We start from the raw sequence: 27,086 nt of genomic DNA, 5'->3' as shown, positions 1-27,086 counted from the left end.
TATGATAATTTATATCTTACTAATAATTTATCAGTCTGATCAATCCTTGACAGTAATCTTTTCCGATTTTATTATATTATTAAAAAGAATGTGTTCCCAGTACACAGATGCCCCACCCGCACTATCATTTTCTGTGTTCAGTTGACCATGACATTGGGATAAAAACTCTATTTTGGCATTAAAATTAGGGAGATCATAGAGAACATCTGCACTAAGTTTTAAGCTCATTGAACTTGAACCTCATCAAAAACTACCTTGACCAAAAACTTTAACCTGAAGCCAGAACGACGAAAGGACGACCAGACGGACGGACGAACGGACGCACATACCAGAAACATAATGCCCCTCTACTATCTAAAACTACTACTGACTTAATATTATTATTTGACAACAAGAGGATTTTTAAATTAACATTTTTAATTTATTTATATTTATTTCGTTATGGTCAAAGAAAAGTAGTGGATAACGGGGGGGGGGGGGGGGGGGGGTGCATAAAAGGAACTTGATGGTTTAAACAAAAGGATTCCGAATATCTGGCAAAATTCAAAAACAAAAATGTTTATGTTGTTATTAAACACTAGTGCAAATGCACGGATTATTATTCTCTACTCCCAAACGCGTGGTGCATGTCAAAAAGTTCAAATGGTGACACTTGAATAAAACAAAGTCAACGAGTCCATAAAATCAGTCGAAAATGTTATGTTAAGACAACAATATTTCTCACCATAGAGCACGATGACGACATAATAAATAATAGTTATAATAATAATATCTTTATTTAAAGAGAGATACTTATTTGGATTAAACCAATTTTCAATAAGTCTCTCTACATACAAGTTTAACAATATGAATAAAACATAATCAATCTACCATTACACACATGTAACAATAGACGTATATAAAGTAATATAACAACAACAACAAAAACACCTAAGGTATACATTGTGGCTTAAGTTATGAATTTAACACTTTGAAAATAAGATTGGATAAATAGTGTGTTACCAGTTAATAAATGAGTGAGGTACAAGTAATATTGAGTTTGTATTTGTTGTGACGTCATAGAAAATACTTTGAAATAAAAATCATCTGAAATAGACAATAATAGTAGGACATTCAGTATAGATAATTAAATAACACATAGCAAAGAGGGTGATAGAGCAGATTTTATAAATCCATGCCAAAAAGATAACTAACTATTTTCTTACCTGTTTAAAAAGATCTTACAAAACACGCGATGAGAAATAAACAATATGTTACACAATGTCAACAAAGTCATTGATCGATCATATGTTACATTGTTCAGTCACGTTAAAATAACAGGCAAAATTATGATTTTCAAAATTTCAAAAAGTTGTGCCAAATACGGCTAAGGTAATCATGCCTGGGATAAGAAAATCCTTAGTTTTTCGAAAAAAAATTGTCAACAGGAAATTTGTATATTCATGTCAACACCGAAATGTTGACTACTGGGCTGGTGATATCCTTGTATATTAGTTATATAATTATTACCTTCCTGATGTCAAAGGTAAAATCACGAAAATACTGAACTCCGAGGAAAATTCAAAAAGGAAAGTACCTTACCAAAAGGCAAAATCAAAAGCTCCAACACATCAAACGAATGGATAGCCACAAAACAAGGGTTCACCCATTTGTTTCTTCAAATGTCCTGCACCAAGTCAGGAAAAATGGTAGTTATTAACTTATATTTTGTTTCTGTGTGTGTTACATTGTCGGTTTTTTTCACTTAATTGTTTCTGGTGTTTCGTTATTGTCCTCTAATATTTGATGTGTTTCCCACGATTTTGGTTTGTAACCCGGATTTGTTTTTCTCTCTTTCTATTATGAGTTTCGGGTAGCGGTATACCACTGCTGCCTTTATTTGATACAGGCATGTTATTATGTAAAATATTCTGCATTTATCCTGGTTGGTATTCTAGCTAACGTACCACAACCTTAAAAGCAAATTGCACTGATATCATATGTTTAGATCTTAAAGTTTTATTGATTATTTAACAAATATAAACCACTGTACACTAGTCCATTTTGAAGTTTCTTATTGAGCAAATCTATTGACGACAAAAATGATCAAATATTTAATTAATAAATTATTTAATGCACTTATGTATAGCTATGCAAGTGCACATCGATGTGTTCTTTAGTGCATTGAAAGTTTTAAAGTTGAGTAAACTTTACACACTTTTAACAATGTCTGAATAAATTTTTTCACCTACATTATTTCTACATATGCAACAGATTGAAACAATAAATCTAAATATAGTAAACAACGTGGATGTCTCTACTTTAGTACACATAAAGCAGCGATCTATTTTATCAATTTCGTATATGAGAGGATTTGAATAATGAAAAAGAATATGATTTAAATGCTTAAAATGTTATATATATATATTTGTTAAATCAAATACTTTGGTAAAGGTTTAAAATCGAAATGAACAAAATTTCGTGAAATTACAACTGTACTTGTTTGTATTATCAGCCCTCTACATTGATGCAATTAATGCAATTACCGCCTTTTTTTAGTGAATCAACACATAAAAGATTATAAAACTGAATGAATAAAAGTAAAGGAGTAGGTCCGGTGAGGGCCGGTTTTCGCCTCAAATTAAAGTTCATCTGACGAAAGATTTTGGACACTTTTTAATCCGTTTAATGTCTTTTTCAATTGAATCAATTATTTTTGGGAAAGATTTTAACTGATTCACTCATAAAAAACGCTCCGATTCAAGCTTAAATATGAAATATTTATCAAATATGCCAAAAATTGTCACATTTCATATGTTTTTTGTCAAAAATAAAAGTGACCGCATTTGTGTTCATCCTCGACCTTTATATATGTTATGTATAATCATTAGACAAAACTTGCATTTCAATATCAAGAATGAACACGAATGCAGCCACTTTCATTTAAGACGGAAACCGTCTAAGATTTAACTAAAATGCTGAAATTGTGAATATTCCAGTTATTAAGCATTACTTAATGATGCAAGTACCCGATATATGTGCATTGCAATGTCAAAAACAGCCCATATTAATGTGGCAGAGGCATTATACCTTCCAAAAAATAACTAAAAGTTTATATTCAAACAATTTTGTAAAACTGCAATATTTTGGGACGAAAAAGGGGTCTAACTGAACAGCTACTCATTTTACTGATTTTGATATTTTTTTTAATCTAATAGTCTTATTGATTGAACTTTACAAAATTTAAACAATGTCTGAATACAAATGTGTTACTTGTTTTTCTCTACATATGCTACAGATTGAAATCACAGATCTAAATATAGCAATCAACGTGGATATATACATACTTCAAGACAACCCCACGATCAACACTATATATATATTCATTAATATACAATTTACAGTACTAACTATTTACATGTTCAAAGTGGAACATAAGTAAACCAAGATGAAAATTGTATTTGTCTTTTTCATTGTTTGTGCTGCAGCGGTGAGAGTAAACCAAGTTAAAAGTAAGACGTCTTTATCGTTATTTGAAAATATATAATGTTATTGTTACTAAGTACAAGCAATTTGCTTATGTGTAATTTGTTTTTTAAATTTTTTATGCGGTTTTCATTTTATGGACACCATCACGAATTGGTGGATCCATATGATGTCTCTTTAACCAAACTAGCTAAGGACATTTTTACCACATGGTAGATTGTGGTTTGTCTCTATGTCGTCTAATCTTGTAATTACCAAACGTGACTTATTCCCGATGGTGACTGTTTTGCTGAATGTGAATTCGTAAAACTATAAGACGTGTTTCTGTACTTGTTTATCCCAAATTCATGTTTTTAGTTTACATGTTTAATGTTATATTTGTAATTCTCATCGGATGTTGTCAAATGTGTTGACGTCTTTTTATTATATTTAGGTGTTACGGATAGAAAAATTAATCTCCGCCTTTCTTAATTATATTTAATTTTGTACGATTAATTACGTTTGAAGTTTGATTCATAACAAACTGGACATATATACATTACAGTTAATTGCTATTAATAAGTATTACAATATGCATTTTGTTTTAATGAATTATCAGTATTTAGTTCTAATATAATCTTAAAGCAATCCTAATTCTATCTAACTTTTGAATTATAGTTTTTAATGTGTGACGTCATGCTGTTTCCAAATTTCATAAATTCAAATGTCGCATAACGTTTGTGCCTTTTCGCCATCGTATGTGACGTCATTTTTTTTAATTGCGTTGACGCCTGGACTGATTCGGGTGTGTCTATGCTGTATTGAAATTAGCCTCATGTATTCGGGTTTAGTTTTCTGTAATAAGTTAATACTTCAGTTTCATTATGTATATATCTTTCATATTCATTTGTTAAAATTTACTGTTTGCAATAGCATGAATCGTTCTATATAATAATGGTGTTCTTATCCCGGGCATAAAAACAATGCCGTATTTGGCAAAACCTTTTCAACTTTTGATCTTCAGTGCTGTACAACTTTGTACTTTTTTCACTTTCGATCTTTTATATCTGGGCGTTATGTATTCGGGTTTAGTTTTCTGTAATTAGTTAATACTTCAGTTTCATTATGTATATCTCTTTCATATTCATTTGATAAAATTTACTGTTTGCAATAGCATGAATTGTTCTATATAATAAGAATGTTCTTATCCCGGGCATACAAACAATGCCGTATTTGGCAAAACCTTTTCAACTTTTGATCTTCAGTGCTGTACAACTTTGTACTTTTTTCACTTTCGATCTTTTATATCTGGGCGTCACTGGTGAGTCTTGTGTGGACAAGACGCGTTTTTGGCGTATTGAATTTTAAACATGATGCCTGTTGTTATCTATTAATCATGTTTGTCTTTGTCTAATGTGTTCTCCTATTTATTTGTATTGTATTCCTGTAATAGTATGTTGTCATTTCAATGTTATATTTAACTTTGCCATTAACGTGCGAGATTTGGCATGCCATAAAACCAGGTCAACCCACCCCTTTAATTCCCTTTAAAAGTGTCCTGTACCAAGTCAGGAAGATGGCCATTGTTTAAATATTGTTTGTTTCTGTGTGTGTTGCATTCTAACGTTGAGTCGTTTGTGTTTTCTCTTTTTTTTTTGAGATATTGAGATAAGACGTGGCACGGTACTTGTCTATCCCAAATTCACGTATTTGGTTTTGATGTTATATTTGTTATTCTCGTGGTGTTTTGTCTGTTGCTTGGTCCGTTTCTGTGTGTGTTGCGTTTCGGTGTTGTGTCGTTGTTCTCCCCTTATATTTAATGCGTTTCCCTCGGTTTTAGTTTGCTACCCCGATTTTGTTTTTTGTCCATGGATTTATAAGTTTTGAACAGCGGTATACTACTGTTACCTTTATTCATACACTACTGCAGAATCTAAGTTCAATTATGTATGTAAAATACAGTTTTACTCTTTATTGTTTTTTAGAGTTGGTTACAGTCTGATTTTGATACAAAGAACAACTTTTAAATGCGTATTTTTATGTCTAATTTTAAACGAAATTGTTTAGTTCTTTTTTTAACAACCGATGATAATTAGTTTTCAGACTTATCTGATTTTAACAATTGTAAACAGTCAATATAGAGTTTTCATTTATAATATATATCTTTTTCATATTTTCCAAACTCTGTTTACTTACTTCTGTTAGAACTTATTTTACGTATTAAAAGCTACAAAAGTAATCATTAGATTAATGGATATATAGGTTATATAAAAAAAGAAGATGTGGTATGATTGTTGAATAACCCGCTACATGCGGGTTATTTAACAATTAAGTGTGCACCAAATTGTTTATGTTTTTTTCTTCATAGACAGAAAAAATATTACAGTCATTCCTTAACCAATAAAAAGAATATTTTTATTAATTGCATATCTAGATACACGTCAGTGCATAGCTGGAGATGGAATATGTAAACCAACGTGTGCTGTAGATGAGGAAGACACAGGTTCATGCTGTCGCCACAGTTATAGATGTTGCCAACCACCTAAGTGCAATGGTATGTAAACCGCATACACATGTTACAGTTGATTGATTTAAGGTGTTTGATAAAAAGGAATACCAATTTTCGTTGATGAAATGTAAAAATGTGATCAACGAATATTAACATTTCTAACAAATTAAAATTTTCTATAATTGTATGCAGACTAGGCGGTAATACTACGGAAATTTTAATTCAAGAAAATGTAAAATATAAAATGAATTTTGTGTTTGTAGACGACCTTGACATTGATAACGGGTTTACATGCGTTTCCCTCGGTTTAAGTGTGTTACCCCGATTTTGTTTTTTGTCCATGGATTTGTGAGTTTTGAACAGCGGTATACTACTTGCCTTATTTACAATTTCTTTACAATTTCGAAAACTTTAAAAAAAAAAGTATTTATGTATTTTATGAAACCTGTCTGTTGTTGTGGAATATTGATTATGTTTGTCATTTGGATGCTGTGTCATGCACGTCTGCCTACACATTTTTTAACTGATAAACATTTTAACATGAAGTTAGAGTAATGGTTAGGAAATTTGCACGAACGGTAATTTCCTAGAATAAATGAAAATAACGTAGGATTTTTGACAATGAAATAAAAGCAAAATCAGATATGTTTTTCAAGGTATTAAAAAGATTTAAAATATTCTGAGATTTAAATGTTTAATAAAAACGTTCATGAAGACTAAATGTGAGATATTTGTTATAATATTATTCTTTTCGAGAAATCCTCAAACTAGTGTAGCTTATTTTACAATGTATATATAAATTGTTTTTTCCATTTTATCTATTCTAAGATACAGATCAGAATGCTCAGTGTGAAGCTAGAAACGGAAAGAGTAAACCTGTGTGTGGTGTTAATGAACAAGATACAGGCATAGGCCCTTTTTGTAATAATAACAGATGTTGTGAGCCGACTACATGTATTGGTATGCAATACTTATCTTATCTGTTGTGTAGTATAGCAGATACTCTTTAATTTAATTTTAATTTTATAAACATGTAAGCAAAGCGCGAGTAAACGCCATTAACATGTCACTTCCGTAGTATATATTTAGGTAAGTAATAGGTATGTCACAAATATTAGTTCTGTTTAACGGTTTATTTACATTTTTTTAAACAAGAAATGATAAGAAAATTTCTGGATTTTCACTATTAAGTCAGCATATAGAAATTGCAATGAGGGTGAAAAGAAAACTTAACGACAAATGAGATAATCTGAGCTTCCCATTTGTGAACTTTTTATTTTTATATAGCAACATTCCAGCTGCGCCTGCATAAGATTTTGAACTCTTTGTTTAATAGCTTGTGAGGAGCAACCTTCTATCAATGAAATCATAATTTAATAATACGAAACAGCGCAATAATATCGTACTCCGTATGAAGACGCTGCTGAAGAGTTGCTACAAAGAAATGGAAAGTTCACAATTGGAAAGCTGAAACTATCTCGTTTGTCGTTAAGTTTTGTTTTCAACCGACCTTCATTGTCAATTTCTAGATGTAAGTCAAGATATGCAACATCCGTTTTTGCTACGCTTATCTTTTTTCGAGTTTTCTGTGTAACAATTCGTTTTATGTATGTATGCGTCGATTTAAAAAATCCTACGACAATTGAATTTTATTAACCAGGTTTTAGAATTATGATAAATGAGGTGTGTCCATTTAGTTAGTAAAACTCGATCTTTTTTTTTTATAATAAAGTCGAGACAAATTATTTTATAGACGATGCAGATTGCAACTGTATTCCTGTATGTGAATCAGAAACTGAAACAGAAGACGAAGACGGACTTTGCTGCGAAAGTATGAAGTGTTGTAAAACCTGCAATGGTATGCTATTCGTTTTGATTAATTATTATAATAAGGAGTATATACAATGAAGCGAAAGTTTTATTTTGCAGGCCTTACTTGAACCTTGGGATGAAGATCAGCAATAAAAGCACTGTTTTTTTTCTTCTTTTTGTCTTTGTGTCATGAATGGATTCCCCAATTCTTTGTTTTTCTATTATATCGATATGATTGAAAATGATCTGTCCGGTTATAAACTGATTAGATGAAACCTAAAAATTAGATAGCACGAATATCCAGAGTTTAAAGCTGTAACATGCAATTCAGCAAATATAATGACCATGGAAACCTTTACACCGGGTACCTACTTGAGATTGATTCAGTTGTCTTAGGAAAAGTAGAAGTAACCATTCAAAAGCCACAAACGTATACATACATGGAAACGGTATGCTATAGGACATAAAGAAAAGATATAAAACAGAAGCAAAATTGGCCTCTGGTCGACTTTGCATGCAAGAAATAGGAACCTTACTTTCTAAAAAAAATGATAGAATTGATAGCGCAATTTTAGAAAGAAAGAAAATGGTCCTTGTTTCAAGATTACTGATGCTGTTACATTGTAGCCACCCTTTTTTACAGGTTCATTTCTAAAAGTCGGGAGATCTTTCAAAAAACTTTTCGTCTAGAAAAAAAACCACTATAATTGTTTCACCGCATAAACAACAAAAACAAACCACAACAATACATACTACATTTTAACAAGACTAGAATCAATCTATTTGAATCCATTAATTTAAATGTATGAGTTAATTTAATGCAATGATAAAGAAACAATAATAAATGCTGATAGAGGTGCAGACAGTCTTGTTTGTTGAATGTCCAAATTTATTTACATAGATTATCTAGCACACGAGAATCTCTTCTTTGATACATTGATGACGTGGCTATGTACTTATACATCCATTCATTGTGTTATCATACTATTGTTAATTTGTGTACTCTTGTCTTTAATGTTTGCCAATATGCTGTGCCTGTATGCTATTATAAGCCTTTTTGTTACATATGTGTTTATATTTATAGTTATTCAGATACAAAGATGTTGTAAATACACGTAACATTTTAAATAATCAACACCAAGTAAACTCTTACATTATATTACTGTATATGTTGATCTTGTCTAAAATGTAATGTACGTTCTCATGGTAAGAATCTTTAAAACAAAATACAAAGATGCTGTACTCTTCAAAACAATACCTTGAATATCAGTGAAAAATTATTGTCACGCCATTGACAATATTTCTATACACAGAAATAAAAAAAATTCATATCCCTCTGCTTTTATTGAAATTGAAATTGAGAATAGAAATGGGGAATATGTCAAATGTTTTTCATAAACTTATAAATTACCCAATTGGTTCACATGATTTACTAATATGAAAAGTAGTCGATAATGGTTGAAAAAACAGCTATTTACGTCAATAATGAATTCTACTAATAAACATTTAAATTATTCACTTTGACAGCTACATGTGGTGGAATACTTGGTGGAACAAGTGGAAGTTTTACGTCACCATATTACCCATCAAATTACTGCAATAACCACAATTGTTATTACAATATAACAGTTGAGGAAGGTTTAAAAGTTATGCTGAACTTTACTTACTTTGAAATGGAGGCTCGTGTAGACTCCGTTAGGGTATACACATATTCAAATAATTTAAATAGCAGTGCATGCCTTGCTAGTAATATTGTTGTATTCATATAAATATTTGGTCTACTAAACTTTGATAGAAACTTGTTTTGCACTATTTTGTATTTCTTTTCAATTTGTTTTATACAAATAAAGGCAGAACAATCAAAAATCAAAATCAAAATCAAAATTTTTGTAGATGAGATCATCATCTAAAAGAGCAGCAACGAAATACAAAAGTATACAAAACCCTACACATAAAATAACAAATAAAAAGCCTGTACCATTATAAATCATAGGCTGATCTCAAATACACTGGAAATAAATTAAAGCAGGTCTCGTTAATTTAGTGGTTTCAGTCCCGAAAGTCAATGCAACAGCCAGTCGACAATTAAACTCGAATCCGCTTGTATTACGCTACACTCAAACAACCGGTACGGACCAATTTGGAAGGATAACATTTGCCCCAGAATTTTTACGAGATTTGACGTTTATAGAATATACAATAGATCGCATCCCACCATATGTCACAGGCACTTCTCTCAGAAAAAAATCTTATATACCTTAATATAACACAAGGTACTTTTTTTAATAAATTTCAGCCAGTCCCGAATTTCTGTCATATTTCGATTTCTCGGTTGTCAAAACTTAAACTTATTATACCGTAAATCTAAATTAATTTATCTACACAACGGTGTATGGCACAACTATAATTTTTGTCGGGATCATTCGTAGCAGACCTCAGATGCAGGACAACGTGTGTTTTTTGTATACCGACCAAGGATTGGGAACACTGAGTCCACAGTGATTGACTTATTCTAAAAAATATCTAAAAAAAAAACTGTCTTCCCTCTGAATATGAATTATTCTTTAAAGATAATTTTGTGATACAAACCCAAATTAGAGTTATTAAAGGTCTGTCTAATGTGTCGGGAGTTTCTATTTTTTAAAACTCAGATTCTATTTACATCATTCAGGCTCTCTCGCGAATTACATTATATATTGGAATAACTCCAAAAGGCTTAAAATGCGGAAAAATTTGAAATTGATTATGGAACTGAATGAAAATGTGTATTTGGCTAATAATTCTATTTGTTCATCGTATGTATATTTCTAATAAAATTTTGATATCGTTATGATTAGGGAAAACAAAACAAAAACAAATGTCAATCCTTATTTGAAGGAGAAAATTTTCTGAGACAAGTGCCTGTGCCGGATGTCTATGAACAAATAGTAGTAGTCAGCCGCGAACCAGCTTTGTTGACAATGTGTAATTCGTTTTATGCAACATAAATACTATAATGAAAAACCTATATCAATGTTCTGTTTTACATTAATTTATCGTCCAGTGGATAATATGTAACTCATTGTATGCACCATATTTATTTCAGTGAAAATTAATGTCAATATTCTGTTTAACATTAATATTTTGTTCAATGAACATGTCGGTAAGATGAAATACTGAAACATCATTATAAATTAAGAATAAATTATTTTGAGTAGGTATTTGATGGTGAGGTTACAACAGATGCAGAACTAGCTTACTTGACAGGTGGACCTACTGAAGGAAAAGAAATAAATTCCACTTCAAATAAGATGATCATTCAATTCTATTCCGATTTTTCTGTACGCAAAACGGGGTTCAGTGCCAGTTATAAAACATTTCAGTAAGTGAAATTTATCCTATCAAATGAATGTTATGCAAGTTCGAATACATATATGAAACTCTGAAGCAGACTGAGCAAAACGAACCAGAAAAAGGAAATAGACATGCTAGGGAATCTATTGGCTTTTGATGTACAAGTCGTATAAAATTTAGAAGTAAAACCTCAATTAAAAGGTATCCAACAAGAGCTATACGGCCCATCCATATAATAGTGTTTCTTTTTTCTTTTCTACTTACCACATGCATTAACGTAAAATTATAATCATCTTGTTATTAAAATAAAAGAAAGGCGAAAGGTACCAGAGGGGCATTGTAAATCATAAGTCGGAACTAAACTGACAACGCTATGGCTAACACAAAAAAAAAAGAACAACAGACAAACAATAGAACATAAAACAACATAGAAAACTAAAGACTAAGCAACTCGTACCCCGCCAAACCGTGGAGTAATATAAGATGCTCCTGAGAGGTAAGCAGATCCTGCTCCAAATTAGGCACCCGTCGTCTTGCTTTGTTTGAAGATTTACCATCATAAATATTGGATTCTTATGCAGTATTTACGTAATTATTTATATTGAATACAATTTATAGTGTTAAGAAGTTTGCATCATAAATTAGTAATAAGAAGATGTTGAAGTTAGAACTTTTCATTTGAGCTCATTTTAATTCAATTCATGTCTCTTTTGTAGATGATTCTCTTTCACAACATGCAAAACGTGCAAATAATACCAGACAGTAGTTAATAAAATAATTATCATGCAGCATACTTCGTTTTACTTATTCGTTATCAATAATTTGAACTTTGGTTATTAACAATCATCATAACCGATGAAAGAGATGATGGTAAAAAATACCCCCCCCCCCCCAAAAAAAAAGTATTCTGATTGAAATCAATTTAGTTTTACGGGTATTACAAGCCCAGTAGTGAGCTCTTTTTGTGCTGACATGAATTGTCATTGATATGGTTATATTTATAAATTTACTGTTTACAAATTTTTGAATGTTTTGAAGTACTAAGGCTTTTCTACCTCAGACATATTTTACCTTAGCTGTAATTGGCAAAACTTTTAGGAATTTTGGTCCTTAATGCTCTTCAACTTCGTTCATTATTTAGCACTTTTAACTTTTTTGAATTCGAACGTCATCGATGAGTCTTTTGTAGACGAAACGCGCGTCTGGCGTTTACACTAAATTTAGTCCTGGTATCGACGATGAGTTTAATTACAACCACTGGGTCGATGCAACTGCTGGTGGAGATTTATTTCGCCGAGGGTATTACAAGCCAAGTAGTCAGCATGAATTGTCGTTGACATGGTTATATTTATAAATTTACTGTTTACAAACTTTTCATTTTTTTGAAATAATAAGGCTAATACCTCAGGCATAGATTACCTTAGCTGTATTTGGGAAAAGTTTTAGGCATTTTGGTCCTCATTGCTCTTCAATTTCGTACTTTATTTGGACCTTTTAACTTTTTTGGATTCGAGCGTCACTGATGAGTCTTTTGTAGACGAAACGCGCGACTGGCGTATACACTAAATTTAGTCCTGGTATCTATGATGAGTTTATTTACAACCACTGGGTCGATGCCACTGCTGGTGGATAATTATTTCCCCAATGGTATTACAAACCCAGTAGTCAGCACTTCCTGTGCTGACATGAATTGTCCTTGATATGGTTATATTTATAAATTTACTGTTTACAAATTTTTGATTTTTTTTGTAAAACTAAGGCTTTTCTTCCTCAGACATAAATTACCTTAGCTGTATTTGTCAAAAATTTTAGGAATTTTGGTCCTCAATGCTCTTCAACTTCGTACTTTATTTGGCCGTTTTATCTTTTTTGGATTAGAGCGTCACTGATGAGTCTTTTGTAGACGAAACGCGCGTCTGGCGTATACACTAAATTTAGTCCTGGTATCTATGATGAGTTTATTTACAACCACTGGGTCGATGCCACTGCTAGTGGAGATTTATTTCCCCGAGGGTATTACAAGCCCAGTAGTATGCACTTTTTGTGCTGATATGAATTTTCATTGATATGATTATATTTATAAATTTACTGTTTACAATTTGTTTATTTTTTTGTAAAACTATGGCTTTTTTACCTCAAACATAGATTACCTTAGCTGTATTTGGCAAACATTTTGGTCCTCAATGCTCTTCAACTTCGTTCTTTATTTGGCCCTTTTACTTTTTTTGGATTCGAGTGTCACTGATTAGTCTTTTGTTAACAAAACGCGCGTCTGGTGTATACACTAAATTTAGTCCTGGTATCTATGATGAGTTTATCAAACCAAAAAGTCGAATATGTTTTATTTGATAATTTTGATAAAATGTTTTATCTCCAAAAAAAAGTGTACACCAGTTTTCTTTTAACAGAAAAAAAAAAAGAAAACGTACACAATTGATTAATCATGTTAATTGTGTAAAACTATAAGTTTTTATCAACTGATATTTCACTGATCAAATGAGGCTGTTAAAATACAGGGGTCCATCAGTATGCGACCTGGGCTACATAGGTATTCATTTACCAGGAAATGATAAAATACAAAATGTGAATCATTGTTAAAAGAAGAACCAAAAAACTCACATAATTTGGTCCCCAAAATTCCGAATACATATCAAATGTACCTTGCTTATAATTTGATACGCCAGTCGCGCATTTCATCTACATAAGACCCATCTGTGACCCTCAGATTAAAATATTTAAAAATCCAAACAAGTATAAAGTTAAAGAGCATTCAAGACCAATCATACCTAAAAGTTGTGCAAAATACGTCTGAGGTAATCTATAGATATAGGAAGATGTGGTGTGAGTGCCAATGAGACAACTCTCCATCAAAATAACAATTTAAAAAGTAAACCATTATAGGTTAAAGTATGGCCTTCAACACGGAGCCTTGGCTCACACCGAACAACAAGCTATAAAGGGCCCCAAAATTACTAGTGTAAAACCATTCAAACGGGAAAACCAACGGTCTAATCTATATAAACAAAACGATAAAACGAGAAACGAGAAACACGTATATATTACATAAACAAACGACAACTACTGTACATCAGATTCCTGACTTAGGACAGGTGCAAACATTTGCAGTGGGATTAAACGTTTTAATTGATCCAAACCTTCTCCCTTTTTCTAAAACAATAGCATAACATCACAACATAGAAAAACATACGATAAAATATCAATTGGCAGACTTAACTCATGCCTTGAATAAGAAACGTCTTAGTAATTCGAAAAAAATCATACTTTTGCAAACAGTAAATTTATAAAAATGACCATATAATTGACATTCATGTCAACACCGAAGTGCTGACTACTGGGCTTGTTATACTCTCGGGTACAATAGTCTAATTATAATTCGGTTAGTCACATCCGTGTGAATGGGTACCAGGCTTATAATTTGATACGCCATACGCGCACGTCATCTTCATATGACTCATTAGTAAGGCTTATATCAAAATTTAGAAAGCCAAACAAGTATAAAATTGATAAGCATTCATGTTCCAAAATTCCAAAGAGTTGTGCCAAATACGGCTAGATAACATGATATAGCTTTTCAAATAATATACATCATCTTAATTAATGATAAAGTTGGCATAAGCCAGAAATTGCAGAGGGAAGAAATTTCAGATTTAATGAAACAATGATGAAATATAGTTTTATTGATATATTCGAACTGATATCACCGTTCCTTTCTTGTAGCAATTGGTTGACTTTGATATGTTTTGTCTCTTCTTTCATTCGATGTTTCACCTTCTTTGATAAATGATCATAAAAGTCATAAAATGTAAAAGGTAAAAACCCCAAACTACTGAACTCTCCGGAAATTCATACAGAAGGTTTTTTCATCAATGGCAAAAACTCAAACACATCAAACGATTTGATAATAAACTGTCTTACTCCTGACTTATGTACCCCATGTTGAATTAAACCTGGTTTTATTGCTAGATAAACCTTTCACTTATATATCAGTCACATCGAATTCCATTATATTGACAATGATGTGTGAACAAAACAAACACACATAATAATTAAAAATACCGGAAAGCAGTCAACATTGTGTAATAATCCATAAAAGCAAACAAATATGAAAAACCAGGGTTTCCGCTGACATTTTGCGAAAAAATAATAATTGTTGAGATTAAAATTCATCATTTGCGAACGAATTTGGCGAAAGAAATATATATAACGCTTTTAGTTCGTCCCTCTTGTTGTTTTTTTTTTAGTTTTTTTCGGGTTTCTCGGACTTTGCCTGATCAGACAATACTCGGAGGTTACCTTGAACTCGTTAAGATTTTGACAAGAAATCAATAATTATCTGATTGCATTTTATAGCTGTAGACACCAAAGGACTAATAATAAAGGTGTTAATTGTATAGTTGAAATTTCTAAATGATATGGTTAAATGGAGTCTATTACATGTCACATAAAGAATTTATAAACAACTTGACGATTGTATTTGATTCAAACTTTAGACATCTTCTTTCCTTTTTTTAACGATGCTCCGGACAAAAAACTCACAAAAATGTTCAAAAGCAAGAAAATTCTCCGACTCAAAAAACTTTTTTTTTTCAATTTTGATATAGATAATTGACTTGAGAGTCGTTTTAATGATGCACGTGTTTCAAGCATTTTTTTTATTGACGATGGTCAGAAGAGAGAACTGTCGTTAAGTCCGATGTTACTTTGACGTCAAACTACCTCAGCTTGTCTGGTAAAACAGCCGTTAGACGTCAGAGTAATCTCGAACTAACTGTCGTTAGTTAGTTAGTTAATCCTGTTGCCCCTTGGTGGAGCATAGGCCACTAACGATATTTCTCCACCTTGTTCTGTTCTTTGCTAGCCTCTCCAGATCATGCCACTTGTACCCTTCTTTCTCCATCTCGGCTGCAACATTCCTTCTCCAGGTGTATCTTGGTCTGCCCCTGCTACGCTTTCCTTGTGGGTTCCACTGTAAGGATTGCCTTGTAATGTTAGTTTTTGGCTTCCTCAGTGTGTGTCCTATCCATCGCCATTTTCTCTTTTTAACAGGTCAATTAACAGAGGCCTTTGATATAACAACTGGGGTAAGACAAGGCTGTCTCCTTTCACCTATGCTATTCCTCCTGGCAGTTGATTGGATCATGAAGCAAGCCACAGATGGCAGACGAAATGGCATCCAATGGACCATGTTCACTCAGCTGGATGACCTAGACTTTGCCGATGACATTGCATTGCTATCCCACAACCACCAACAAATGCAGGACAAACTAGAGCAGGTTGAAAAGAGAGCAGCAGAAACGGGCCTTTCCATCAATCAAAACAAGACCAAAGTGTTAAAGTCAAACACAAAGTCCCAAGCCAGTCTGATGGTTAACACCCAAGCATTAGAAGAAGTGGAATCCTTTACATACCTTGGAAGCGTAGTGGATAATCTTGGCGGCTCAGATAAAGATGTAAAGATCAGAATTGGCAAAGCCAGAACTGCATTTAACATGATGGGGTCAATCTGGAAAGCACGAACTGTCGTTATGAAGAGATATATTCAACAGGTGGGGTAGAATCCCTTAATACTTAAATTTCTACAATAGCCGAATGATCCCTTTTCTGAGGTGCAGTCCTCTATTTAAGGTAATCCCGGGAGGTCAAAACTTGTTCAAAAGTAAGAAAAATCTCTGCCTTTAGTCTTTATCCTTCGACAGGAAGGGAAATATATATATCCGAGTCACTTATTGAAGATGAATATTGGGTTCCTTTATGTCAAAATGATGATTTCTGTATTTGCATGTATATATTGCTATTTTACAGTATCTTTTAAAAAGTAAATGTTAATTGTTTATTCATTATAATGTAGACTAAAATATAAGTTTGAAACTAATTTAATTGTTGTTTTTCCTTTTGTGGTTGGGGATAGAAAAAAGGAAAGTTTTAAACGAAAAATATATTAATGTTACTTGGCGAAAAAAATATAAAGTGGCGAAAAATATATAAAGTGGCGAAAAATATATGGTTTTGGCGAAAGAAATTATTACCCCCGGGGAAACCATGTGTAAAACAGAATCACAATAAAGCATATAGACAAAACATATAAGCAAAATTGAAAGCCAAAAAGTAAAATCACAAAAATTCTGAATTTTGAGGAAAATCAATTTGGAAAGTCAATAATCTTATGGCAAAATCAAATAAATAAAAACACATCAAGAACGAATGGACAAGAACAGTCATATTGCTGACTTGGTACAGGCATTTTTTCAAATGTAGAAAACCAGCTTTTATAGCGCTAACCCTCTAAGTTTGATGACAGTCTCGTCAAATTCCGTTATATTTAAATCGATGCGTTAACTAAACAGACACAATAAATAAAATAGTCAAAATATGTGTACATCAGTCATCATCGTATAACAATTTTAAAAGGAACAATTTAACAGAACACAAACACATCTACTATCTACAAAAACATTCAAGACTACACAATTTACATTAGCACAATAACACAAAGACGCGTCATATGTATCAAAGAAACATAAAAAGACCTGAAAACAAAGCACATGTAATTTAGCAAAAATGAAAGACAAAAATACCAAAGAACATAGAAAAATAACACAATGACGTGATGTATCAGTACAGAGTAACGTCTTATGTTTAAACAAAACAACAATAAGGCATATAAATAATATTTATTATTAGTAAAAACGCCAGACACAAGTATAAAAATTATCATAGAACCATTAGACAATGACGGGATGTATATGTACAGATCCACGCCAAATGGGTGTTTTGAAAAAAAACAGACTAAGGCATGGACCATTCGACTTGGAAGGGAGGGGGGGTTCAAAGCAAGAATATTTGTAAAGACAAAAGACAATAAGACACATACACGTTCATTTTTATCTATAAAGAGGTAAACAACCTACTGCCTGTCGATACACATATGTTTTACATTGCTTAAGTCATGTCTTTATTGAGTATTTATGCCGTTAAAATATCAAATCCGATGTATATGAAAAAAGTAGAACCAGATATTCCCAAGTTGTAGGTAATTGATTCTACAATTTATTGCAGTAAAACATTTCTGGGTCATAAACATAAATCTTGGGTGTTTCAAAGCACCATTATTGTTTTTCATTTCTGGTTTTTATAGCGTATTTCGTAAACTTGTGGTTACATGGTTTCTAAAGCTTGTACATAGGTTTAATAAGGGTGATAATTTGATTGTTTACACTTAAAAACGTTTAATATTAAACATGTTAAGCTGTTTAACCTATAAATGAATTAAAACTGCAACATTTACTACCATTCAAAATTAAAAACTGCTTTTTGTTTGGTAATTTCGGTCTCCTTATTTTGAATTGCACAAAACAAAATTATTACAATAGATAGATTAAACAACTGGGTCTCATGCTAGTTAATAAGATGAAACGTATTCCTTAATATTTGAAAGTCGTTAAACAGCCACATATGTCATAAACAAGACTTCTATCATTAAACATCAGAACTATTTACTATGACTGTTAAATGACTAGTTAGAAGCTGTACGTCACTGCATTACACATCAGAATATTGCAACCTCTCAAATTGTAATTACCACATCACAGCTTTACGTCACCGCATTACACATCATACTATTGCAACTCCTTTAATTGTAATTACCACATCACAGCTTTACGTCACCGCATTACACATCAGACTATTGCAACCTCTCAAATTGTAATTACCACATCACAGCTTTACGTCACCGCATTACACATCAGACTATTGCAACCTCTCAAATTGCAATTACCACATCACAGCTTTACGTCACCGCATTACACATCAGACTATTGCAACCTCTCAAATTGTAATTACCACATCACAGCTTTACGTCACCGCATTACACATCAGACTATTGCAACCTCTCAAATTGTAATTACCACATCACAGCTTTACGTCACCGCATAACACATCAGACTATTGCAACCTCTCAAATTGTAATTACCACATCACAGCTTTACGTCACCGCATTACACATCAGACTATTGCAATCTCTCAAACTGTAATTACCACATCACAGCTTTACGTCACCGCATTACACATCAGACTATTGCAACCTCTCAAATTGTAATTACCACATCACAGCTTTACGTCACCGCATTACACATCAGACTATTGCAACCTCTCAAATTGTAATTACCACATCACAGCTTTACGTCACCGCATTACACATCAGACTATTGCAACTCCTTTAATTGTAATTACCACATCACAGCTTTACGTCACCGCATTACACATCAGACTATTGCAACCTCTCAAATTGTAATTACCACATCACAGCTTAACGTCACCGCATTACACATCAGACTATTGCAACTCCTTTAATTGTAATTACCACATCACAGCTTTACGTCACCGCATTACACATCAGACTATTGCAACCTCTCAAATTGTAATTACCACATCACAGCTTTACGTCACCGCATTACACATCAGACTATTGCAACTCCTTTAATTGTAATTACCACATCACAGCTTTACGTCACCGCATTACACATCAGACTATTGCAATCTCTCAAATTGTAATTACCACATCACAGCTTTACGTCACCGCATTACACATCAGACTATTGCAACCTCTCAAATTGTAATTACCACATCACAGCTTTACGTCACCGCATTACACATCAGACTATTGCAACCTCTCAAATTGTAATTACCACATCACAGCTTTACGACACTGCATTACACATCAGACTATTGCAATCTCTCAAATTGTAATTACCACATCACAGCTTTACGTCACCGCATTACACATCATACTATTGCAACCTCTCAAATTGTAATTACCACATCACAGCTTTACGTCACCGCATTACACATCAGACTATTGCAACCTCTCAAATTGTAATTACCACATCACAGCTGTACGTCACCGCATTACACATCAGACTATTGCAACCTCTCAAATTGTAATTACCACATCACAGCTTTACGTTACCGCATTACACATCAGACTATTGCAACCTCTCAAATTGTAATTACCACATCACAGCTGTACGTCACTGCATTACACATCAGACTATTGCAACCTCTCAAATTGTAATTACCACATCACAGCTTTACGTCACCGCATTACACATCAGACTATTGCAATTTTCAAATTGTAATTACCACATCACAGCTTTACGTCACCGCATTACACATCAGACTATTGCAATCTCTCAAATTGTAATTACCACATCACAGCTTTACGTCACCGCATTACACATCAGACTATTGCAACCTCTCAAATTGTAATTACCACATCACAGCTTTACGTCACCGCATTACACATCAGACTATTGCAACCTCTCAAATTGTAATTACCACATCACAGCTTTACGTCACCGCATTACACATCAGACTATTGCAACCTCTCAAATTGTAATTTCCACATCCCAGCTGTACGTCACTGCATTACACATCAGACTATTGCAACCTCTCAAATTGTAATTACCACATCACAGCTTTACGTCACCGCATTACACATCAGACTATTGCAACCTCTCAAATTGTAATTACCACATCACAGCTTTACGTCACCGCATTACACATCAGACTATTGCAATCTCTCAAATTGTAATTACCACATCACAGTTGAGGACAGTTCTAACATAATGTTAAACTTCAAAAACATTGACATTGAGGTGAATCTCGATGTCGTTCAGGTAAACACATATTTGAATAATTTAAAATACAAAGTATGACATGTCAGTTATATTATTGTACTCAATTTTGCTTTTAGGATTCTAAACATTGATAAAATAAAAACTTGTTTTTCCCACACGTTTTTTGTTTCTTTTTAATGTATTTTTATTCTTTTTAAATGTTGTTTTATACAAAGAGAGGCAGAACAATCAAAAACAAAAATCAAAATCAAAGGTCGAATAAATCAGGTTATTGTAGTAAAAATCATTATCGCTCTTTAGTTGTATAATTTAACTATGATTCAAAGTTTTATTTCTGGCTTTATGAACACTATGGTTATTTCAGTTTCATCAGTTCAGAAACCAATTTAAATCACAATCAAAAGGAAATCGTACATCAACTTCAATTTGTCTAAATGTCCTGAAATGTATACCTTTTATACAAATGGTCGCTTTTCTTCGCTCTAATTCAACTCAGAATGGCTTAAATAATCGTCCAAAGTACGACAGGAAGGGTTTATGATGTTGTAAGAGGTCATGCCATTATACTCTTAAGCACTCATAAAACCTTAAATAGTTAGCTAAACTATGACAGTGGCATCATATTCCAAGATGTTGACAACGATGCGTGCAAACAGATAAAAAGCTAAAAATATCACAATTAGGAGTTTAGCAGTCACCATTGTGTTTAAATCTTTAATCACAATTAAACAAACACATATTAACCATGAAGCACAAAAAGGCATCTAGTACATATATCAAACTTAACATCCTCATTCATTGCTTTCTTTTTTTGTATTTTATTTATGTATGTTAAAACCACCTATAAAGGATTAAAAAATTATAAGTACTGGGATCGAATGGTTTGATTGACATTAACTCTGACTTATAATCGCGCGTTTGACGTCACAATGTAAACGTCACACAGGTAGAGATATTAAATAATTTTGTCGTTCAAAGAATGAAAAAAAACATAGTCTATAGTTCTTTTAGGCATGCATATCCTCTGCAGAGTGTAAATAAGAAGTTTACCTTTGTTCTTGTTGTCGGTTGTCTATATGTTTATCATGTTTATTGTGTACTTCTTAAAAAAACACGTCATTATGTAACAAGGAAACTAAAAAAAAGTATATGGACTAAGCATTAGAAAATATGATAGACAAAAATACAAAAAATATAATATAACAATAACACAATGGCGGGATGTGTAAGTACAGTGCCACATCGTTTGTGTCAAAGAAACACAAAATGTCACACGGACAAAGCACATAAGCAAAAATGAAAGATAAAACTAACACCACAATGATGGGATGCATAAGTAAAGAGCCACGTCAAATGGATATCACCAAAACAGAACAAACAGTAAAAGAAATATTATTAAAAACAAATAAGTGAACACTATAGGATGCATTTCATTAAATATCGACAATGCTATTTCCCATGGGTACTCCTTTTACGACTAGAACTGTACTACTTTTACTATGAAGTTTTGAAAAAAATTGTATCATAGAATAGGATGCACTACTGTTTTTAGAGGTCAAAATATAGGGATGTGCGGCTTAGTTTAAACTAACACTCAGTTTATTAACTACCCCTACCCTGACTGTAGGATTACCACAGATTTCAGTATAAAAGATATGCATATGAATATTTACTGGTAACATTTCTAAGTTATGTCTCTATGAGATGAACAGTACGTAAACAGAATTAACCATCTATGAATACTCTATATTTCCACAAAAAAGGCGTTGTTTTAGAAATAGTTGTATTTACAAAGTGCAAACTTTAACACGTTATTAAGATGATAAACAACGCCAGTACGCTTAATCTACACTTCAAGACCATCGTGTATTTTTTGTGAAATTGATATAGAATATTTATCAACAAGGTCTTGGTACCTTTCGATGAACATTTTTAGAAAGAAAGACGAGAAGTTCTTTCACAAACCCCTTGGTCATCAACGTTCTGTTCAGACACTGGTCACATTTTACAAGATCTTAGTATGAACTGCAAGTTCTTGAATACCGAATAAGTTCGGAAAGGTTTATCCCATATGGAGGTGTATGTAATGTTAATTGGTAGCAAAAATAAATCCATTTATAAGTAAAATGCGGATAAACAGGATCACGAAAAAACTTCTATTCAAGTTTGGTATGGTAGAAATCCAAAATAAGTATCAAAATCTCAAAAACTTTAACCACAAAGTGAATATTTGTGGACTACACCTACGACGCCGTCGACGTAATGTAGGTTTGCTATGTCTCGCTTTTGCGACAAAAGTCGCAGGCTCGACAAAAATCTACAATATTTTAACAGGGACAAGAAAACTTCAACATAAATAAAGGCAACAGTTGTACACCGCTGTTCGAAAGTCTTAAATCGATTAAGAGCGGACAAATCCGGGTTACAAACAATCACCGAAGGAAACACAACACCTCACAGGAAAACAACGAAACATCAGAAAAACTACAGTTCAATTAAAAAAAAAACTACCATGTAAAACACACAGAACCGATTGTAAGATAATGACTGCCATTTTTCTTACTTGGTACAGGACATTTTATGAAAAAATAGTTGATTGAACCTGGTTTTGTGGCTAAAAAAACCTCACACGTTTATGGTTATGTTTAATATAACACTAAAATGACAAAATTACATGACAGGACTACCGTACAAATAAATGCAAAAATATTCAGGACAGAGAAATACACAAATAAACAATACAATAATACATTTCGCCATGCTAATACTTATCAAAGGTACCAGGGTTATAATTTAATACGCCAGACGTGCGTTTCATTTACATCAAACTCATCAGTGACGATCAGATCAAAATAGTCAGAAAGTCAAACAAGTCTTAAATTAAAGAGCATTGATGACTTTATATTCCAAAAAGTTGTGCCAAATACGGATAAGGTTATCTATGCCTACGATAAGTAAGTCCTTAGTATTTTGAATAATTCATATTTTTGCGACAGTACATTTATTAAAAAACCCAACATATACTATAATTAGTATTTATGTCAACATCGTAAAACAATCTAGGGCATCACCTTAAAACAGCACAACAGAACCACGCATTGTTAGATCGACGCAACAAACGTGACGTCACATGTAAACTTTTTTTTTGCGTTGTTAAGTCGCATTTCTTGCGTCTTTTTTGCATTCACTTCTAGTCCAATTTGGCTTGCAAAATGGCTGAGCCGATTTGTCTTGTCCTGCATATTGTCTTGCTTTGATGACAGGAGTGCTATACCATCAGCAAAATAAAAGTACACATTGATCCTGTGATGCCTCTTTTTCAGTCGCTAGTGGTCTTTCACAATACCTAGTCAGTGGCAACCAGGAATAAGATGGGTGAGATTATGCAACCCTGTCATACTCCAGATTTCACATCAAACCAGTCAGTTTTCCTGTTGTTAAGTATAACAGCACATTCGAAGTTGGTATAAAAGCATTTTATCATTGTAACGATCTTATTTGGTACTCCATATGATATGTATAAGTATTGTCCAAAAAGTCTTTATGTGTGAACTTGTCGTATGCTTTCTTGAAATCGATAAAGTTGATATCTAGAGGTATCTTCCGTTCTGTACACTGCTTAATGATTTTCTTTTTAAATGCATCATTTCCCTTTCCTAACACCAGCGTGTTCCTATCTCAACCTGTCACCCAGTTTGGAGTATATCCTGTTTAACAGCATTCTGCAAAACACTTTACTTGAGATTGAGAGTATATATTATTCCCCTCAAGATCACCTTTCTCCGTTAGTTAAACGATAAAACATTTTACCCAGTCTTCAGCAATTTCCCTTTCTTTCCATATGTCTTTGAAGAAGTTATGTAATTGTGTTGATGTCAGCTTTCAATAGTTCAGCTTGAAGTCTTGCCTACTTTCTACTGCCTTTCCTGATTTCATGGATTTAATTGCCTTTGTTATTTCTTCTTTAGATGGTGGGTCAGCCCTTATATCTAATACTTCAAGTTGGGATGCTCCCTGGAATTCGCTTATTGGCCCTGGTTTTTAAAAAGCAGATGGAAGTGTTCTACACACCGAGCAGCCTGTTCCCTTTCAGTTGTAATGATGTTCCCTTTTCAGTTGTAATGATGTTCCCTTTTCAGTTGTAATGATGTTCCCTTTCAGTTGTAATGATGTTCCCTTCCAGTTGTTATGATGTTCCCTTTTCAGTTGTAATGATGTTCCCTTTCAGTTGTAATGATGTTCCCTTTTCAGTTGTAATGATGTTCCCTTTCAGTTGTAATGATGTTCCCTTTCAGTTGTAATGATGTTCCCTTTCAGTTGTAATGATGTTCCCTTTCAGTTGTAATGATGTTCCCTTTCAGTTGTAATGATGTTTCCTTTTTTTGTCTTTAACTGGAGGTGGTTGTTTGGATTGTCCACATAGTTCTGTTGTGATACTTTAATTTATTCTTCCAGATGTTTATTTTTTCTTTTCTACTTATTTTCTTTACCTCTTTGTCTTTCTCTTCATATTCTTTCTGTGTCTGTTCTTTTAATCTCGATAATCAAGTACTGGTGACCTTTTCTTTGAGTTATCTCTTTCATCGATTGCTTCACATATATCTGAAGATAACAATTATTATTGCTGTTCTAACGGAAACAAATGATCTTTTCACTTGTGTTATGATATTGATGTTTTCCAATTCATTTGTATGGAATTGTCTTCAGTTTGATCAAGATCCCCTTATACTCAAAATCTGTTTCTGAGTTCAGTGAAAAACTTTTGTTTCATTTTAGGTTCTTCCCAGGTTTGTTGTTTTCTGGTACCTTTTGCAGATTATTTAAAGCAACCTCTCAAATTGTAATTACCACATCACAGCTTTACGTCACCGCATTACACATCAGACTATTGCAACCTCTCAAATTGTAATTACCACATCACAGCTTTACGTCACCGCATTACACATCAGACTATTGCAACCTCTCAAATTGTAATTACCACATCACAGCTTTACGTCACCGCATTACACATCAGACTATTGCAACCTCTCAAATTGTAATTACCACATCACAGCTTTACGTCACCGCATTACACATCAGACTATTGCAACCTCTCAAATTGTAATTACCACATCACAGCTTTACGTCACCGCATTACACATCAGACTATTGCAATCTCTCAAATTGTAATTACCACATCACAGCTGTACGTCACCGCATTACACATCAGACTATTGCAACCTCTCAAATTATAATTACCACATCACAGCTTTACGTCACCGCATTACACATCAGACTATTGCAACCTCTCAAATTGTAATTACCACATCACAGCTTTACGTCACCGCATTACACATCAGACTATTGCAACCTCTCAAATTGTAATTACCACATCACAGCTGTACGTCACCGCATTACACATCAGACTATTGCAACCTCTCAAATTGTAATTACCACATCACAGCTTTACGTCACCGCATTACACATCAGACTATTGCAACCTCTCAAATTGTAATTACCACATCACAGCTGTACGTCACTGCATTACACATCAGACTATTGCAACCTCTCAAATTGTAATTACCACATCACAGCTTTACGTCACCGCATTACACATCAGACTATTGCAACCTCTCAAATTGTAATTACCACATCACAGCTTTACGTCACCGCATTACACATCAGACTATTGCAATCTCTCAAATTGTAATTACCACATCACAGCTTTACGTCACCGCATTACACATCAGACTATTGCAACCTCTCAAATTGTAATTACCACATCACAGCTGTACGTCACCGCATTACACATCAGACTATTGCAACCTCTCAAATTGTAATTACCACATCACAGCTTTACGTCACCGCATTACACATCAGACTATTGCAACCTCTCAAATTGTAATTACCACATCACAGCTGTACGTCACTGCATTACACATCAGACTATTGCAACCTCTCAAATTGTAATTACCACATCACAGCTTTACGTCACCGCATTACACATCAGACTATTGCAATTTTCAAATTGTAATTACCACATCACAGCTTTACGTCACCGCATTACACATCAGACTATTGCAATCTCTCAAATTGTAATTACCACATCACAGCTTTACGTCACCGCATTACACATCAGACTATTGCAACCTCTCAAATTGTAATTACCACATCACAGCTTTACGTCACCGCATTACACATCAGACTATTGCAACCTCTCAAATTGTAATTACCACATCACAGCTTTACGTCACCGCATTACACATCAGACTATTGCAACCTCTCAAATTGTAATTTCCACATCACAGCTGTACGTCACTGCATTACACATCAGACTATTGCAACCTCTCAAA

At 33.2% G+C, this 27,086-nt stretch overlaps 1 protein-coding gene across 1 annotated transcript; it reads left to right on the top strand.

Annotated features, from left to right (window-relative positions):
- The first annotated feature begins 3,396 nt into the window (after window positions 1–3,396).
- LOC134694133 (cubilin-like) lies at window positions 3,397–11,818 on the top strand. The gene is made up of 7 exons (XM_063555128.1): window positions 3,397–3,491; window positions 5,879–5,998; window positions 6,782–6,913; window positions 7,707–7,811; window positions 9,293–9,465; window positions 10,963–11,126; window positions 11,815–11,818. The coding sequence occupies exons 1-7, from the start codon at window positions 3,428–3,430 to the stop codon at window positions 11,816–11,818; spliced, it is 762 nt and encodes a 253-aa protein (XP_063411198.1). The 5' UTR covers window positions 3,397–3,427.
- Window positions 11,819–27,086: the final 15,268 nt, after the last annotated feature.

Source organism: Mytilus trossulus, chromosome 13 (genome assembly GCF_036588685.1).
Source record: "Mytilus trossulus isolate FHL-02 chromosome 13, PNRI_Mtr1.1.1.hap1, whole genome shotgun sequence".
NCBI lineage: Eukaryota > Metazoa > Mollusca > Bivalvia > Mytilida > Mytilidae > Mytilus > Mytilus trossulus.
Note: the sequence above shows the minus strand (reverse complement) of the source record. Positions and strands in the feature narration are given on the sequence as shown.

Excerpts from the sequence above, each read along its gene's own strand:
- LOC134694133 (XM_063555128.1), top strand. The coding sequence starts at position 3,428 with ATGAAAATTGTATTTGTCTTTTTCATTGTTTGTGCTGCAGCGGTGAGA. Across the intron at positions 6,914-7,706 it reads TGAGCCGACTACATGTATTG|ACGATGCAGATTGCAACTGT; the intron begins GTATGCAATACT and ends ATTATTTTATAG. Across the intron at positions 9,466-10,962 it reads CTCGTGTAGACTCCGTTAGG|GTATTTGATGGTGAGGTTAC; the intron begins GTATACACATAT and ends TATTTTGAGTAG.